General features: G+C 36.4%; 1 protein-coding gene across 16 annotated transcripts in view; it reads right to left on the bottom strand.

Annotated features, from left to right (window-relative positions):
* Positions 1 to 18,590, bottom strand: part of OXR1 (oxidation resistance 1) — a 518,198-nt gene that overhangs the window by 15,292 nt on the left and 484,316 nt on the right. For 2 of the 16 annotated variants that reach the window (XM_004011793.5, XM_004011794.5), the window contains exon 1: positions 5,499 to 5,699. The exons of the other annotated variants lie outside the window; for them this stretch is intronic. In XM_004011793.5, the coding sequence (XP_004011842.1) occupies positions 5,499 to 5,621 (123 nt within the window). In that variant the 5' untranslated portion in view covers positions 5,622 to 5,699. Of the gene's footprint in view, positions 1 to 5,498; positions 5,700 to 18,590 lie in introns of those variants that run through there. 16 annotated transcript variants of the gene reach the window in all.

Here is an 18,590-nt window from a genome sequence, read left to right on the forward strand (position 1 = left end):
TACTCCCTGGTATTTACCTAAATAAGCTGAAAATTTATGTCCACATAATATCTGCCCACAAATGTTTATAACAATCTTTTCTTTGAGTGTCAAAACTTGCAAGTGACCAAAATGTCCTTCAGTAAGTAAATAGATTAACAAACTATGGTATGTTAAGACAATGGAATATTAAAGTGAAAGTCGCTCAGTGATGTTGACTCTTGGCGATACTATGGCCTATAGTCCATGGAATTCTCCAGGCCAGAACACTGGAGTGAGTAGCCTTTCCCTTCTCCAAGGGATCTTTCCAACCCAGGGATAGAACCCAGGTCTCCCACATCGCAGGCTGATTCTTCACCAGCTGATTCATAAGGGAAGCCCAATATTAAAAGTCACCACTAAAAAGAAATGACCTATCAAGCCATGAAAAGACAGGAAGGAGCCTTAAATTCATCTTACTAACTGAAAGAAGCTAATATGAAAAGGCTACATATGGTATGATTCCAACCATATGATACTCTGGAAAAGGCAAAACTATAGAAAGAGTAAAAACATCAGTGGTTCCCTGGTCTTCAGGGGGAGCAAAGGAGACATGAACAGAGCACAGGGTATTTTGAAGGCAATGAAAACTATAATGGCAGATACATGTCATTCCACTGAAGGTGTAACACAAAGAATGAACCCCAAAGCAAACTACAGACTTTGAGTAATGATGTATAATAATATTAGCTTATACAATATAACATGTACCACATTAATACAAGATGTGAATAATAGGGGTACTGTCTTTGGAGAGAAAGGGGGTATATGGGAACTCTCTGTACTTTCCATTCAAGTTTTATATAAACTTTGACTGCTCCAAAAAATAAAATCTAATAATTAAAGAAAAGCAGGGAAATGGTAACAAAATTCAGGTAGGCAGCTACCAATCTGGAGGTGACATGAGATGAGAAAGAACACACAGGATGATACTGGTTCACTGGCAACATTCTAGTTCTTAAGCTGGATAGTGAGTGAATGAGTGGAATCAAAGAGACTCATTTTATCATTAGGTCTCACAACTTATATATTAATAAATATGCTCTTCAACTACTAAAGTCAAATGAAGAAAAATATTTTTACACTGAATATATCTGTATATGTCCTTTTTTCAATTATGTTGTAACCAGAGAGCAGATGGTTTATACAATAAGGCATATATAACCACTTGTTAAACTTCCCATGAATATGTACTATAGGTAGGAAATGCAGTATAGCAGAAAGAATCCTGGGTTTAGCTGTAAAACTCCTCTGTTGTAATTATGATTCTCTTTAACAGTCATTCCTACATATGCCTAAGGGATCAGTTCCAGAAATTGTTACTGAAACCAAAATCTATGGATGCTCAGGTCCCTTACAGAAAATGACTAAGTATTTGCATATATCTATGCCCACTCCAGTACTCTTGCCTGGTAAATGCCATGGATGGAGGAGCCTGGTAGGCTGCAGTCCATGGGGTTGTGAAGAGTAGGGCATGATTGAGCCACTTCACTTTCCCTTTTCACTTTCATGTGTTGGAGAAGGAAATGGCAACCCATTCCAGTGTTCTTGCCTGGAGAATCCTAGGGATGGAGGAGCCTAGTGGGCTGCCGTCTATGGGGTCACACAGAGTCAGACACGACTGAAACGACTTAGCAGATGCACATCTCTTTCATATACTTTAAATCAACTATATATATTACCTGTGCTGTGCTATGCTACATCGGTTCAGTCATTTCCGACTTGTTGTGACCCCATGGACTGTAGCCCACCAGACTCTTCTGTCCACGGGTCCTCCAGGCAAGAAAACTGCAGTGGATTGTCATTTCCTTCTCCAGTATATTACTTACAATACCTAATACAATGTAAATAATATGTAAATAGTTGTAAATACAATATAAATGCTATGGAAATAGTTGCCAGCATGTGGCAAATTCGAGTTTTGCTTTTTGGAACTTTATGGAATTTTTTCCTAAATACTGCTGATTTGTGGTTGGCTCAATCTGCAAATACAGAACCATAGAACGCAGAAGTGGCAGGTAAGGAAGGCTGATTATATTAGTTGGGTGAACTTGAGCAATCAAATTTAATCTATTTCTGGTTTTTCAAATGAAAATTATAAACATACCTTAGGTACTTTATGAGGAATAAACAACAGTATGTATAAGATATACATAAAGTAGAAACTGATACAATAAATGTACACAATAAATGTTAACCCCCTTCTCCTGGTTATATTCTGACGATTTTGAGAACAAGCACAGCAAAGAATTTGAGAGCACAGCCTAGAGCCAGAACAGAATGGATGGATTCAAGCCACAGCCTCGACTTCTGGTTGCAATATGACTACCGTATGTCTCTGTTTCGTTAAAAGGAAGGTGAAAGTAGCAATATTCTACAGTTTGAGGATTAAATTTTAAAAACTCATGGTAAGTTTACAGTGTTAGTATAAATAATTTTTTTAAATCAGTATTATAATCACTCTTCAGCTGAGGTCACTGGAAAGAGCTTTACATTTAAATTGTTTTTCTTAAAATTCTAGCTGTGAGTTAATTTCTACACAGATGTAAATAATTCATCATGTGTTTTCAAGCATAAAATCCTAAAATATAAAAAAGAAATTCATCTTGTCATGTATGAGGGCCTAGGAAACAACAAAAAAAGGGAAATATGACAAAATCTAGTGAAGAATTGATAGAGAAAAGTGATGTTTAATATTTTAAATATTAAACAAATATAAAAAATATTTAATATTTTGTGACTTTAATGTGATTAAGCTTACACCCTTATAAAATGAGCTTATAAATCTTCATGTCAATTACAGTTTATTGACAAACACAAAAAAGGCAGCATATATGGGTATATTAAATATATAAACAGCTTTAAGTAAATTATTAAATTTACGTTATAGATCAGAATAAACTCTGCGACAGCCTTTAAAAATAAGATAGCAAGGTGGCTGAGTAGAAAGATGCTGAGCATACAAGCACAGGAAAATCAGAATTATTCACAGAACAACTATCAGTGAAACAGACTGGAACCTACCAGAAAAGATCTTTAACAACTGAAGATATAATGAAGATGGGCAGGAGGGGTGGAGTCACGGTACAGTCCAGACCATACCTTTGGTAGGTGAACCAGAAACAGAAGGCTAACTATAATTGCAGAAGTGAAGTGAAGTGAAATCGCTCAGTTGTGTTTGACTCTTTGCGACCCCATGGACAGTAGCCTGCACCAGGTTCCTCCATCCATGGGATTCTCTAGGCAAGAGTACTGGAGTGGGTTGCCATAATATAACTGCAGAAGTTCTCTCCAAAGGAGTCTGAGTCCCACACCAGGTTCCCAAACGTGGGTGTCCTCTGCTAGAAAAACCGAGCCCCTAGAATGTTTAACTTTGAAGACCAGTGGGGTTTCCTTTCAGGAGACCCAGACAGTTGTAGGAAAAAGAAGACTTCAGTCTTAAAAGAGCACACATACTCTGAAAGACTTGGGACAGAAGCAGTAACTTGAAAGGAGCCAGAGTTAGATCTGCTTGCAAATTTTGGAGTTCTGGAGAGGCAGGGAGCAAAAGAAGTTCACCCTGGGGACAGAGACACTGGCAAATGCCACCTTTGGAACTAATAGGACTAATACGTAGAATATGCTCTAAAATATACAGAATCAAATTAAATCTCTGTCCAGTTAGCTTAATTGAGAACCATATTGATGAAGCATGCTTGACTTTTTTACTCACTGTGTACAACAGTGATTCAAAAATTTTTATAGATTATAATCCATTTATATTATAAAATATCAGCTGTATTTCCTGTTCTCTATATCTGTAAAATGTTTTTTTTTGTCATATTAACTACTTTGTTTTACATTTTAGATTCCATATCCAAGTGATAACATACAGTATTTGTTTTTCTCTAACTTTCACTTAAGCATAATACCCTCTAGGTTCATCCATGTTGTTGCAAATGGCAAATTTTCTTAAGCCTTTCTCCTACCCTACAGCTTCTGGGATTTCTACTCCAAAGCAAGGAAAACAGTTAGAAAATGGGGACTTGAGCTTGTCTACACACCAAAACACATTATACTATATTGTACCATCTTGTAAAACTCTCAAAGACATCTTGGTGAGGAAATGAATATGCTAGGGTTGAGCTGTCTCTGTTCTCCAGGACAGCTTAGTTCAGTAATAAGTCCATATGAATTTTCTCACCTTTAAAATGCCAAGTGATACTACTGACTTTGCAACTTATTGTGAAGGTTAAATGAAGTATTATATATAAACTCTAATTATGTGCAGAGCTAAGGACCAAAGAGAAGCATGCTCTCATCTGACAAAATCACGTAACACCTTACTATAAGGTTGAAAATGAATCTGTGACTGTAATAAATGTGTGATGTACACTATAATGACCTATAAAGTTCAAAATATCCACATTTTGCCTGTATTTGTAATGACGTATATTATAGTATTAGCAAACTAATGATAAATGTTAATTCAAGCTGCAAATTAAAAATATATGAATAGCATCACTGTTCTTGGTTTAAAAAAAGAGCTGTGTTAACTGGCTAATCTAATCTGATCACAATCTTAATAAATCCAGTCATTTCAGATGACTAAACCCTCTGTGGTGATGTTTCATAAACAAAAACTTGAAATCATCAACTTAAAAATAAAAAGATTTAACAAAGTACTCTCAGCCAAATTAAAGCACTACTAATATAAATCATTTTAATATTTTTACACAATTGAGAGTGGCAAGCTGCTGGGGGCAACTTTCTAAGTCACTCTGGGGTCTAAGTATATGTCCAGTCTCATTTAAATCACCTACAACTATAGTACAAATAAAATGAACATTCATAAGGCAAGATATAATCCTAAACTACCAAAGAAAGAACAATGGGCAATACATTTTCTAACAAATAATGCATAAATACTTACACCAAAAAATACCTAGGAGTCTTATAAGAGTAAGGTTGACTGGGATTTTCCTTTGTTAGAATATTATTTAAGGTTTTGTATTAGGCAGTAATGCTTGAAACTTTCTGGATAGCTTAAAAAAGGTCTTTTCTCATATGGTTAAAACAATAGTCTTCATACACTAAATTATAAATGGTATTTGGTTTGGGATCCAATCAATAAAAAGGTTCTACTTATTTTTAAGCAAAACAAAACTTTACTCATTTTTAAGGAAAACAAAATTCTGAGTATTTTCCTACAAAGATTAACTTGAAAATTAAGGTAGTAATAAAAATTTGATAACTTCCTGCTGATGCAAAACAGGAAAACCCAAGCACTTTGACAAACCAAAATCATAGTCCCTTATTTATTTCCTTTTGAAGATATTTAGGATTAGCAGAAATAACTTGAAGGTACTTTTTTACAATCATACAATATTGAATTCTGTAAGTATTCTTTATGTTTAAATTTTAAAATTGCATAATTCTGCAGAATGTCACCATAAAAAGACTAGTAAATAAAGAAATTGAAATCATTGACTAAGATTTACCAGAGTATATTTTTGATTAATTGGTTGATGCCTTCTCCCCTTTTTCCCATACCAGAGACGAGACATTTCCTTTCCAGGACAAATTAAGTTACACCATCTCCTAAGAACTGTTTTAAAAAGCATTCTTCCTCTGTCAAAGATCCATTTCCAGCACGAGAGCCCTACTACAGTGACAAAACAGTTTGCTGGAGACAACGATTTGATTGACAAGACAGAGAGCTAATCACTAAGTAGTATCCACTGCAAAGATAGTCCTGAGTGGAGACTGTTAAGCTGGGGAGGGAAGAGAGGATTTCCCATGTTTAAGTTTGGTTGCACTGTACCCAAATGTGCAAAGAAAGGACTCAAAGGTTTAAAGATACAGAGCATGTATTTCCAAACACCAGTACATTAAGAAATACACTAAAAATACCTGTCATAAAAAAAAGTAATCAGTACAGTTTCCAGAGTCCCTTCCAAAGTACACAAATGATTTCAATTAACATTTTATTGTCTGTTTCTACAGTCATAAAATCATTCCTTATTTATGTCTAAGAATCCTATAACATTTCATCTTATGTGTATTTTTAAGCATTAAAATATCCTTTGAGGACCCTTCAAACTTTCAGAGTGACTATCAAAATGAAGTCAATCTACTACAAATAAATCCTATACAAACATTCAGTGTGACCTGAAAATTCCTCTGAGTATTACACAGCCCATTTTTAAACTGCATTTCCTAATAGTTTCTTGAAAAAGTAATTATTATCTATTATGCCTAGGTATATACTTCACTAACAAGGGGTGTCCTGAATGTAACTCAGTTTTTAAGATTAAATATTATTATGACTATAAACAAAAAATATCTAGATTACCTGACTTTTAACTAGAGGTAAATAATACACTGAATGTATTATAATGATACACTGAATATTTCTTCCATTTTAAATTAAACCTGCTCTTCCCCCTTTATCTTGCTGTGTGTACACACAAGGCCGCCCTTCACACATACACAACCACTTTTCTAGTATATGCACTGTACCATACCCACACCCCGACATCTCCTTTCTCCACACTCCAGGATGTGCATGCATAGGACACAGTACACCCCTGATGAACATCCACCCTGCCACTCACACCAGCCACCCCTATATCTCCCCAACCAACTCTACATCACACTTACCCTTAGATCTCTCTCCCACAATCCCTCATAGACACACTATAACCATCTCTACACCAGCTGTACAATACAGAGTCCTCTTACAAATACAGTGAACTGTGGTCACCAACTCCCATCCCTGCACTGCCTCACACATAAAACAAACATTAAATAATTTGGTGGTAGTGGGATGCTATTTTGAAAACCTATCATTACTTCCAGTCAGAATTTCTATAACTAAAAATATGCATACCAAAACATGGTTTAAATGAGATTTTTAAATATATATACACACATACACCATGCATCAGTTCAGTTCAGTGGCTCAGTCGTGTCCGACTCTTTGCAACCCCATGGACCGCAGCATGCCAGGCCTCGCTGTCCATCACTAACTCCCAGAGTTTACTTGAACTCACATCCATTGAGTCGGTGATGCCATCCAACCATCTCATCCTCTGTCATCCCCTTCTCCTCCTGCCCTCAATCTTTCCCAGCATCACGGTCTTTTCAAATGAGCCAGTTCTTCGCATCAGGTGGCCAAAGTATTGGAGTTTCAGCTTCAACATCAATCCTTCCAATGAACACCCAGGGCTGATCTCCTTCAGAATGGACTGGTTGGATCTCCTTGCAGTCCAAGGGACTCTCAGGAGTCTTTTCCAACACCACAGTTCAAAAGCATCAATTCTTCGGTGCTCAGCTTTCTTTATAGTCCAATACATCCATACATGACTACTGGAAAAACCGTAGCTTTAACTAGACGGACCTTTGTTGGCAAAGTAACGTCTCTGCTTTATAATATGCTGTCTAGTTGATTACAATACACACATATATATATAACATATATATATATATATACACACCATGCATAGGATAGCCTATTTTGTCTTAGTATATATCCTCACACCTTCTTCCTAATACAGCTTTGATTTTGTTAAGGTATCTTTCAGCCATGTGTTTCTGAGAAAACTGGCTTCATGTTGAGACAGGATCGGCTCTTAAAAATCTAAACCAGTGGCTCCAAAATTTTAACTACGTCAGAATCACTTGGAACATTTGTTAAAACAGAAAACTGGGCTCCAAAACCAGTTTCTGATAAGTAGACTGCAGTAGAGCCTGAGAATAGACTTTTTAATTTTTTGGTGTGCCATAGCTTGTGGGACTTTAGCTCCCCCTACCAAGGACTGAACCTGGGTCCTCAGCAGGGAGAGCACAGAATCCCAACCACTGGACCACCAGTGAATTTCCTTAACTTTTAAAATAATTCCTAGATACTACTGCTGCTGCTGGTCTGGGGACTATACTTTTAAAAACAATTAAACCACAATGAACTATCATGTCACACCAGTTAGAACGGCTATTATCAAAAAAAAAAAAAAAAACAAGATATAAGAAACATGGAGGAAGTATGGAGAAAAGGGAGACCCTTGTGCACTATTGGTGGGATTCGATTGTATCGATAAACTGGTGTAGCTACTATGAAAACCAGTATATGGAGGTTCTTAAAAAAATTAAAAATAGAACTATTATATGATCCAGCAATTCCACTCCTGGTTATTTATCTGAAGAATGAAAACTAATTTTTAAAAAAGATGTATGTACCACCATAATCACTGCAGCATTATTTACAATAACTAAGATAAGGAAAAAGATATGGGAAAGATTAAAGGCAAGAGGAGAAGTGGGTGGCAGAGGATGAGATGGCATCTATGATTCAATGGACATGAGTTTGAGCAAACTCCAGGAGATTGTGGAGGACAGAGCCGCCTGGCATGCTGCAGGTCATGGGGTCCTGAAGAGTCAACTTAGTGACTGAACAACAAAGATATGGAAACAAACTAAGTGTCCATCAGTGAATGGATAAAGAAAATGTGGGACACATATGCAGTGGAATACTACTTAGCCAAAATAAAGATTGAAATCTCATCATTTGAGACAGTATTGGCTGGACCTTGAGTTCATTAGCTAAGTGAAACCTTCAGATAAATACCATACGACTTCATGTATATGTGGAATTTAAAACAACAAAGAATGAAATTCATAGATAAAAGAGAACAGACTGGTGGTTGCCACTGGGGGGATGCTGGGGTGGGCAAAATCAATGAAGGCGGCCAAATTATAAACTATAAATAGGTCATAAGAACTGTACAGTCAACATGGAGACTATGTTTAATACTGCAACACGTATTTGAAAGTTGCTGAGAGTAGATGACACCACCCTTATGGCAGAAAGTGAAGAAGAACTAAAGAGCCTCTTGATGAAAGTGAAAGAGGAGAGTGAAAAAGTTGGCTTCAAGCTCAACATTCAGAAAACTAAGATCATGGCCTCCTTGTCCCATCACTTCATGGCAGATAGATGGGGAAACAGTGGAAACAGTGGCTGACTTTATTCTTCTGGGCTCCAAAATCACTGCAGATGGTGATTGCAGCCATGAAATTAAAAGATGCTTACTCCTTGGAAGGAAAGTTATGACCAACCTAGACAGCATATTCAAAAGCAGAGACGTTACTTTGTCAACAAAAGTCCGTCTCGTCAAGGCTATGGTTTTTCCAGTAGTCATGTACGGATGTGAGAGTTGGACTATAAAGAAGGCTGAGTGCCGAAGAATTGATGCTTTTGAACTGTGGTGTTGGAGAAGACTTTTGAGAGTCCCTTGGACTGCAAGGAGATCCAACCAGTCCATTCTGAAGGAGATCAGTCCTGGGTGTTCATTGGAAGGACTGATGTTGAAGTTGAAACTCCAACACTTTGGCCACCTGATGCAAAGAGCTGACTCATCTGAAAAGACCTTGATGCTGGGAAAGATTGAGGACAGGAGGAGAAGGGGATGACAGAGGTCGAGATGGTTGGATGGCATCACCGACTCGATGGACATGGGTTTGGGTAGACTCTGGGAGTTGGTGATAGACAGGGAGGCCTGGTGTGCTGTGGTTCTTGGGGTTGCAAAGAGTCGGACATGACTGAGCAACTGAACTGAACTGAAGAGAGTAGATTGTAAAAATATTTTATCACAAAATTTTAAGTATGTATTGTCTTAACTAGATTTACTGTGGGGACCATTTCATAATATGTGCAAATGTGAAGTCATAATGTGATACACCTGAAACTAATAAGTTATATATCATTTACACCTCAATTAAAAACGAAAAATCAACTGGTCTAAGCTATTTTAAGTGTGATTTTTTGTTTCTTGAAGCCAAATGCTTCGTAATTAATGAATGTAATACCTACCTAGCATACATAAAATGAGCTCAGTAAATCTCCTTTCTATCCCTTCTTTTTTCATAATACTCAGAAAACATAATGTTAGGTCATTTAAATTTGGCTAGATACCCCAGAGCTTGAAGGAGGTATCAATTTAGCATTACAAAAGTAAAATGACAGACTATAAAAATGAAGCACTTTTAAAAAACATATTTTAATTTTTAAAATCATAAAACAGTCATTCATTATTCATCCCTTCTCACAATATAAATTAAGTAACATTTTGGATTTAATGGAAATTTTATAGCCTACAGCTTTTGGCTACCAACTGAGGACAAACATTAATAAAGAAAGCAAAGCATTGTTCAAAACTTTACAGATATTTAACATCCACAGCTAATATTAGTAATAGTCAAAACAGACCATAATTATTTTCGCATGCTAAATGCTAATATGAAAACATTTAATAGCCTAGAACCAGAGACCTACTCTACAGCACAGTACCAAACATATACTTCAAAATTTGCTAAGAAGGTTAATTTTAAGTTAAGTGTTCTTATTACAAAATAATAAGAGATGAGAAACTTCTGGAGATGGCCAATGTTTATGGCAAAGGTTGTGGTGATGCCTACATGGGTATATTTGTTGTTGTTCAGTTGCTCAGTCATGTCCAACTCTTTGCAACCCCATAAACTGCAGCATGCCAGGCTTCCCTGTCCTTCACCATCTTCTGGAGTTTGCCCAGACTCATGTCCACTGAATGGGGGATGCCATCCAACCATCTAGTGCTCTGTCACTTCCTTCTCTTGCCCTCCATCTTTCCCAGCATCAGGGTCTTTTCCAATGAGTCTGTTCTTTGCATCAGGTGGCCAAAGTATTGGAGTTTCAGCTTCAGCATCAGTCCTTCCAATGAATATTCAGGATTGACTTCCTGTAGGATTGACTGGTTTGATCTCCTCGTAGTCCAAGGGACTCTTGAGTCTTCTTCAGCACCACAGTTCAAAAGCATCAATTCTTCTATGCTCAGCCTTCTTTACCGTCTAACTCTCACATCCATACATGACTATTGGAAAAACTATAGAGCTATGACTAGACAGACCTTTGTTGGCAAAGTGATGTCTCTGCTTTTTAATATGCTGTCTAAAAGTGAAAGAGAAGTCACTCAGTCGTGTCCGACTCTTTGTGACTCTATGGACTGTAGCCTACTAGGCTCCTCCGTCCATGGGATTCTCCAGGCAAGAATACTGGAGTGGGTTGCCATTTCCTTCGCCAGGAGATATTCCCAACCCAGAGATTGAACCCGGGTCTCCCACATTGTAGACAGATGCTTTACCCTCTGAGCCACCAGGGAAGTCACTCTAGGTTTGTCGTACCTTTTTTTCCAAGGAGCAAGTGTCTTTTAATTTTTTGGCTGCAATCACTGTCCACAGTGATTTTGGAGTTTAAGAAAATAAAATCTATTACTGTTTTCTCTTTTCCCCCGTCTATTTGTAGTAAGTGATAGGATTGGATACCATGATCTTAGTTTTTTGAATGCTGAGTTTTGAGTCAGCTTTTCACTCTCCTCTTTCACCTTCATCAACAGGCTCTTTAGTTTCTCGTCACTTTCTGCCATAAGGGTGATGTCATCTGCCTATCTGAGGTTATTGATATTTCTCCTAGCAATCTTGATTCCAGCTTATGCTTCATCCAGTCCGGCATTTCACATGCTGCACTCTGCATATAAGTTACAGACGCAGGGTGGCTATATGTATGTATGTATATATATATATATATACACACATACATATAGCCTTAACATACTCCTTTCCCAATTTTGAATTAATTAGTTGTTCCATGTCAGGTTCTAAATGCTGCTTCGGGCTTTCCTCATAGCTCAGCTTGTAAAGAATCTGTCTGCATTGCAGGAGACCCCAGTTCAATTCCTGGGTCAGGAAAATCCACTGGAGAAGGGATAGGCTACCCACTCCAGTATTCTTGGGCTTCCCTTATGGTGCAGCTGGTAAAGAATTCGCCTGCAATGTGGGAGATCTGGGTTCAATCCCTGGGTTGGGACGATCCCCTGGAAAAGGGAAAGGCTACCCACTAAAGTATTCTGGCCTAGAGAACTCCATGGACTGTGTAGTCCATGGGGCCCCAAAGAGTCGGACATAACTGAGCCACTTTCACTCTGACTTTTCTTGATCTGTGTACAGGTTTCTCAGGAGGCAGGTAGCCTGGTATTCCCATCTCTTTAAGAATTTTCCAGTTTGTTGTGATCCACAAGTCAAAGGCTTTGGTGTAGTCAATGAAGCAGAGTAGATGCTTTTCTTATGATCCAACAGATGTTGGCAATTTGCTCTGATTCGTTTGCCTTTTCTAAATCCAGCTTGTACTACTGGAAGTTCTCAGTTTATGTACTGTCGAAGTCTAGCTTGAAAGATTTTGAGCATAATCTTGCTGGCATGTTAAGAGTCCAATTGTACAGTAATTTGAATATTCTTTGGTGATGCCTTTCTTTGGGATTGGAATGAACGGAGCTTTTCAGTCTGTGGCCACTGCTGAGTTTTCCAAATCTGCTGGCATAATGAGTACAGCACTTTAATAGCTTCATCTTTTAAGACTTGAAATAGTTCAGCTGGAATTCTATCACCTCCACTAGCTTTGTTCATAGTAATGCTTCATAACACCCACTTGACTTCACTCTCTAGAAGTCTAGCTCTAGGTGAGTGACCACACCATCATGGTTATCAAGGTCATAAAGACCTTTTTGTATAGTTCTGTGTGTTCTTGCCATCTCTTCATCATCTTTTCTGTTTCTGTTAGATTCTTGCTATTTCTGTCCTTTATTACTCCCATCTTTGCATGAAATGTTCCCTTGGTATTTCCAATTTTCTTGGAGAGATCCTCTAGTCTTTTCCTTTCTATTGCTTTCCTCTATTTCTTTGCATTGTTCACTTAAGGCTGTCTTCTCTTTCCCTGTTATTCTCTGGAACTCTGTATTTAGATATCTTCCCCTTTATCCTTTTCCTTTCACTTCTCTTCCTTTCTCAGCTATTTATAATGTCTCCTCAGAAAACCACTATTCTTTCTTGCATTTCTTTTCCTTGGGGATGGTTTTGGTCGCACTCTCCTGTACAATGTTATGAACCTCTGTTGATAGTTCTTCAGGCACTCTGTCTAGCAGATCTAATCCTTTGAATCTATTTGTCACCCTCACTGTATAATCGTTACGTGATCTGCTTTAGGTCATACCTGAAAGGTCTAGTGGTTTTCCCTACTTTCTTCAATTTAAGCCTGAATTTTGCATGGATGTATATTTGTCTCCAAACTCAAGTTCCATATATTAAATATGAAGTTTTTTATATATCAATTATACCTCAATAAAGAGGTCTAAAAATAATCAATATGGAAATATTACACAAGACAATTTGTGTTAATTCATGTTTTTAATGTTTTGATTTACAAAAGTTCCAGATTTACAGAATTTCTTTTGGCGTTATGCTCTGTAACCCTATGTGATTCAATTTGTTTACAAAAGTATATTCATTTTTAATTGCTTTTATGTGAGAAATGTGACCTCTGTTTAGTGACTCAGAGATAGAGACTACTTTTATTTTGAACAAAATCAATTCTGTATGGATTTTGCTGACTACGCTGAGAAGAGATCAGGACTTCTGCTTTGTTTTACATATTGACTCAGTTTTAATTTCGGCACTACTTGCTACTTTAATTAAAAACACACACACAGACACACACACAAACCATGTCTTTAAGAAAATGAACACCAGAATACTCATTGTCTGGTAGTTTAAGAAGTAAAACACTAACTATTCCTGGAACTGTTGGTTCTTAAAGTTGCAGCAATATGAAACTGTTAAGACTTCTCTGAGAAATATAATAATACACCATAGCAATAACTTAATGACAAATAAGAAAACAGAACTGATTCCACATGGTAATTATCACATCCAGGTGGAAAACCAAATCACTGAAGATATGATAAATTTTACAGTCTAAATTGCTAAGGTTAAGTTAAATATTTTAAAGTGTTTATAAAATTAAACAATAAAATTAATGTCAAAATGGGGAAATCCTATAAATGATTTACAAAATTACATCAGAAAGCAAATTCTGAAATATTTGGCATAATTACAAAACCTGTCTACAGGTTTATTTAATAAGTACCCAATAAATTTACATCTATACATATGTGCTAAGTCTCATCAGTCGTGTTCGACTCTGTTGACCCTATGGACCATGGCCCACCAGGCTCCTCTGTCCATGGGATTCTCCAGGCAAGAATACTGGAGTGGGTTGCCACACCCTCCTCCAGGGGATCTTCCCGACCCAGGGATCGAACCCACATCTCTTGTGTCTCCTGCACTGGCAAGAAGGTTCTTTACCATGAGTGCCACCTTTATATTTTCACTTAAAATGAAAGCTTTGATCATTTTGAGAAAATGTGAGTAATGTCAAGCACATAAAAATGGAGAAGTCATATCAGAAACCAAAAACTCAATGTTAAGATATTTTTGTCAATACTTAGGCAAGTGTGAGAAGTGAAGAGTAAATGGAATAATTTTCTTCACTACTGTAGCATCACTTTTATTTCATGATCAGGAATTTTAAAAGGTTTTTTATGTATATCAGATGAATTAAGATAATGCAAAATTCACATGAATCTTAAAAATAAAACAGGCTTTGGGATTTCTGTGGTGGCCCAGTGGCTAAAACTCTCCACTCCCAATGCAAGGGGCCCAGGTTCCATCCCTGGTCAGAGAACTATATGCCACATGCTGGGATGCTGACTCAAACAGCAAATTGTAAAAATACACACATATTTTGTGTACCTTAAACATTTTTATCACCTGTAAAGAAATGTGAAGAACTGTAGAAAAGGATTATAAATGAAATAAGTTGATAAAGCTGAGTGGTACATGCAAATTCACTATACTGTTAATCTCTGTATTTATGTATTAATCAAATAAAAGCACAATCATCAGCAAATAGTAGGAGGTCAACAGGTATCTTTCCCCACCTTCACCTCAGGATCTTCCTTACATTGTTGAAATGCCATTAGTGTGTTTTCAATGAAAATTCATAAAAACAATCCCCATGATAAAGGAATATTTCTCACAAAATTGCAAAAGCCCACATAACACATTTTCCTCAGTACACATGCTTTACTGATTTCTGGAACTGAGTACCGGAGAAAAACAGAGAAGACTACCAACTGTAGAAATTGTTCTGCTTCAGCTCCAAGATAGGGCTACTGAACTACCAACAGCAGAAGAATTTATTCTTAAGACACTCAGGACAGTATGGTTAAAAAAGGAAACAATGGTGAGGTAAGCTGATGTTTTATGGTAACTTTATTTATAGTAACGACTAAATTTGAATAAACTATACATAACAAATAACATCAATCCAACACACATCTTGAGTTACACATGTAGTATTTCTCAGATTTTTTTCTCCAAGTATTCAGAAATCTTAGTTCTGAAGTATCATCAAGGGTTCTTACTGCTAACAATCTTAAAATACAGCTATCTTTTCTCTTCGCTAGCAAAGGTAGGTTTCTGCAGCCCTCACCTCTTTCTGGAATTCACTGTACAAAGTTCTAATGTTGCTCTCTTTTCTTCCTTCCTTTTTTCATCATATCTAATTCTCAAATTCCAGCCCTTTCTATCTTCAGTAGGAGTGACCTTTAATTTGCACATTTGGGAACTTACATTGTTTCAGATTTATAAAATTTTTCTTGTTACAAAGATGCACATTTTATTAATTTGGGGTGCTACAGTTAATGTCCTTTTAGGGTAGTGATGAAGACAGTGTCAGATCAAAGAAGAGTTATTAAAGTCAAACAGAAGTACCAGTGAAAATAATCTTGGTAGAGGATTTTTAAAAAAGATAAAAATAAAGAACAATATTTAAATATTAATATCTGATAAGTATAACATTATCATATTACACAGAAAAATTTTGTTGTTACTAATGTGCACGGGAAGGAAGAACAAAGATAAACGTATTAAACTTACAAAGGTATATTTCTTTAAACTCACTAAAAGAAAGAATTTTCTAACAGAACTGTCCTAAACTGAAAAGCACTGCCCTTTGAGGTAGTAAGTTCCCTAGCACTAAACATGCTAAAGTAGAATCAAGAATAATGTAAAATGAGAGAGGCTGAACTGTCAGTTAATTTCAACTCTAAGAGTCTATGGCTTTATGATAAAATATTTACTACAAGTGACATAAGAACTTATTTTAGACCAATTGTTAACAAGTTATATTTATTATTTATTTTATGTCCAAATTTATTCACTAATGCTCTAAGTATTTACAAAGGGTTAATTATATGACTGCACTGTTCATAGCTCAGCAGATAGAGCAGTGTATGAAACCCATAAAACCCTGCCCTCATGGTACTTACATAGGCAGGGGGAAGGGAAGGGGGAATAGGAAGGGAGAACAGAAAAGAAGTTGAGAAGGTAAGTTTATCATAGGCAAATGTTCCCCAATGTACAAATTTTGTATCAGCATGAAATAAATTCATAACAAATTCATCTTAAATTCTAAGTCACCTATTCTCTACACCTAGGTAGAGATTTTGAGTTTTTCTCATTTTATGTATGTTCTCTAGTCAAATTTCCTTTTTAAAAATGATCTTTATTTAGAGGATAATTGCTTTACAATGTCATGTTAGTTTCTGTCATACAAAACTGGGGATCAGCCACAAGTATACATATAACCCCTCTCTCCTAAACCTCCCTCCTGCCCCTGAATTTGTCAGAGATGACTGGGTTGAACTCCCTGTGTTATACAGCAACTTCCCACTAGCTATCTAATTTGCACATGACAGTGTATATATGTAATGTTACTCTCTCCATTTGCCCCACCCTTTCCTTCCCCTGCTGTGTCCACAAGTCGGTTCTCCATGCCTGCATCTCTACTCCTGCCCTGCAAGTAGGTTCATCAGTACCATTTTTCTAGAATCTATATGTATGCATTAATATATAACATTTTGTTTTTCTCTTACTTACTTCACTCTGTATAACAGGCTTGAGGTTCATCCACCTCAAATTCCCTTTTAAAAAACACCCTTTAAACATTTAAAATACTTTTTATGTTCTCTTACATTTGCTCAAACCCATAGAATGTACAGCACCAAGAGTGAACTCTAAGGTAAAGAACAGACTTTTGATGGGGAAAAAAAACACCCAGCTTTTTATGTACTTAGTAGCTATCAGGCACTAGACCAATACTATACAAGAGAAATACAATGCAAGACATACGCAATTATAAATTTTCTAGTGGCCACATTAAAAAAAAAGTTAAATCAATTTTAATATATTTTATTAATCCAATATAACCAAAACATCATTTCAACATAATCGATGGAAGAATTAATGATATCTTACAATTTTTTTTCTTTCAGTTCTGAATCTTAAAAAACCAGCATATTTTTTATATTTACAGATTATCTCTATTTGGACTAGCCATATTTCCTTGCTCAACAGCTGTGTACAAGCGGTGAGGGGCTATTGCATTTACAGGAATTAGCATAGTTAACTGTATCTCAATGGAGATACCAGATTTTCACAGGAAATACCTGATCTTATTTATGAGATCATATTGACATTTTATGAAATTTATAGCTTAAAAGAATTCATATATCTAAGTTGTTCAAAACATATTTAAAAGTCATCCAATAATGAATCAAGTATTGGTTTTTATGTTTAATCAAAATTGAACAACTAAAAATTCAGTTCCTTAGTGGCATTAGCCACATTTCAAGTATTCAATAGCCACATGTCACCTAGTGGCTACTCTATTAGACAGTGCAGCAAAATGTTTCTAGATAACACAGCAGAAAGTTTCTAAAATTTAATTTTTTATCAATTTTTTATCATCTTTTTATTTGAATCAATTCTAGTTGAAAACAAGTGAGAAAACTTTTTCCATAGAAATTATAATCTGCAGAATTGTCCTTAAGAATTAAGATGGTCCCTTTTAAATAAAAAGTTAATACTCAAAAAAATAGTACTAAAGTCTTTATTTTCAAAATTAAGTGTTTCAATCTCAAAAGAGAGAAAACTGTCAATTCTCTGACTTGACTGAAAATACTGCCATCTACCTTGCCACCCAAGTTAGTACCTCACCATCATCTGTCACTATATCCTGTTTTATTAGCTGCTGCTGCTGCTGCTAAGTCGCTTCAGTCCTGTCCGACTCTGTGCGACCCCATAGACGGCAGCCCACCGGGCTCCCCCGTCCCTGGGATTCTCCAGGCAAGAATACTGGAGTGGGGTGCCATTAGCTAGGTAATACCTTTTTAAAAGCTATTTTATCCCTTTCCATTCTACCTTTGTTTGTTACTGCTTTAGTATAGGTTTACATCCTTGATCACCTGGGCTATTTTAAAAGTCTTCTAAATCTAAATTGCAAATACACAGGGATTGTTTTGCATATGCCAACACCCAAGTAAATCACCACCCAGAATAAAATACAGACCACCTCCAGTACTCTATAAAGTTCCCTCCTGAGCCTGGACAACCCCTAAACTCCCAGAAACAGGTAGTCTGGTGGACTTCTGACTAGTTTTGCCCTTTTGAATTTATGTAAATGGAATTATACAATATATAGTCTTTCATGTCTGGCTTGGCTTCTTTTATTCTATGAGACTCATCCACATTGTTGTATCAACAGAACCTTTTTGTTGCTTCATTATTTGAAATTTTATAAATATTCCATTTTCTTTTAATTCAATAAC

This window comes from Ovis aries, chromosome 9 (genome assembly GCF_016772045.2).
Source record: "Ovis aries strain OAR_USU_Benz2616 breed Rambouillet chromosome 9, ARS-UI_Ramb_v3.0, whole genome shotgun sequence".
Lineage (NCBI taxonomy): Eukaryota > Metazoa > Chordata > Mammalia > Artiodactyla > Bovidae > Ovis > Ovis aries.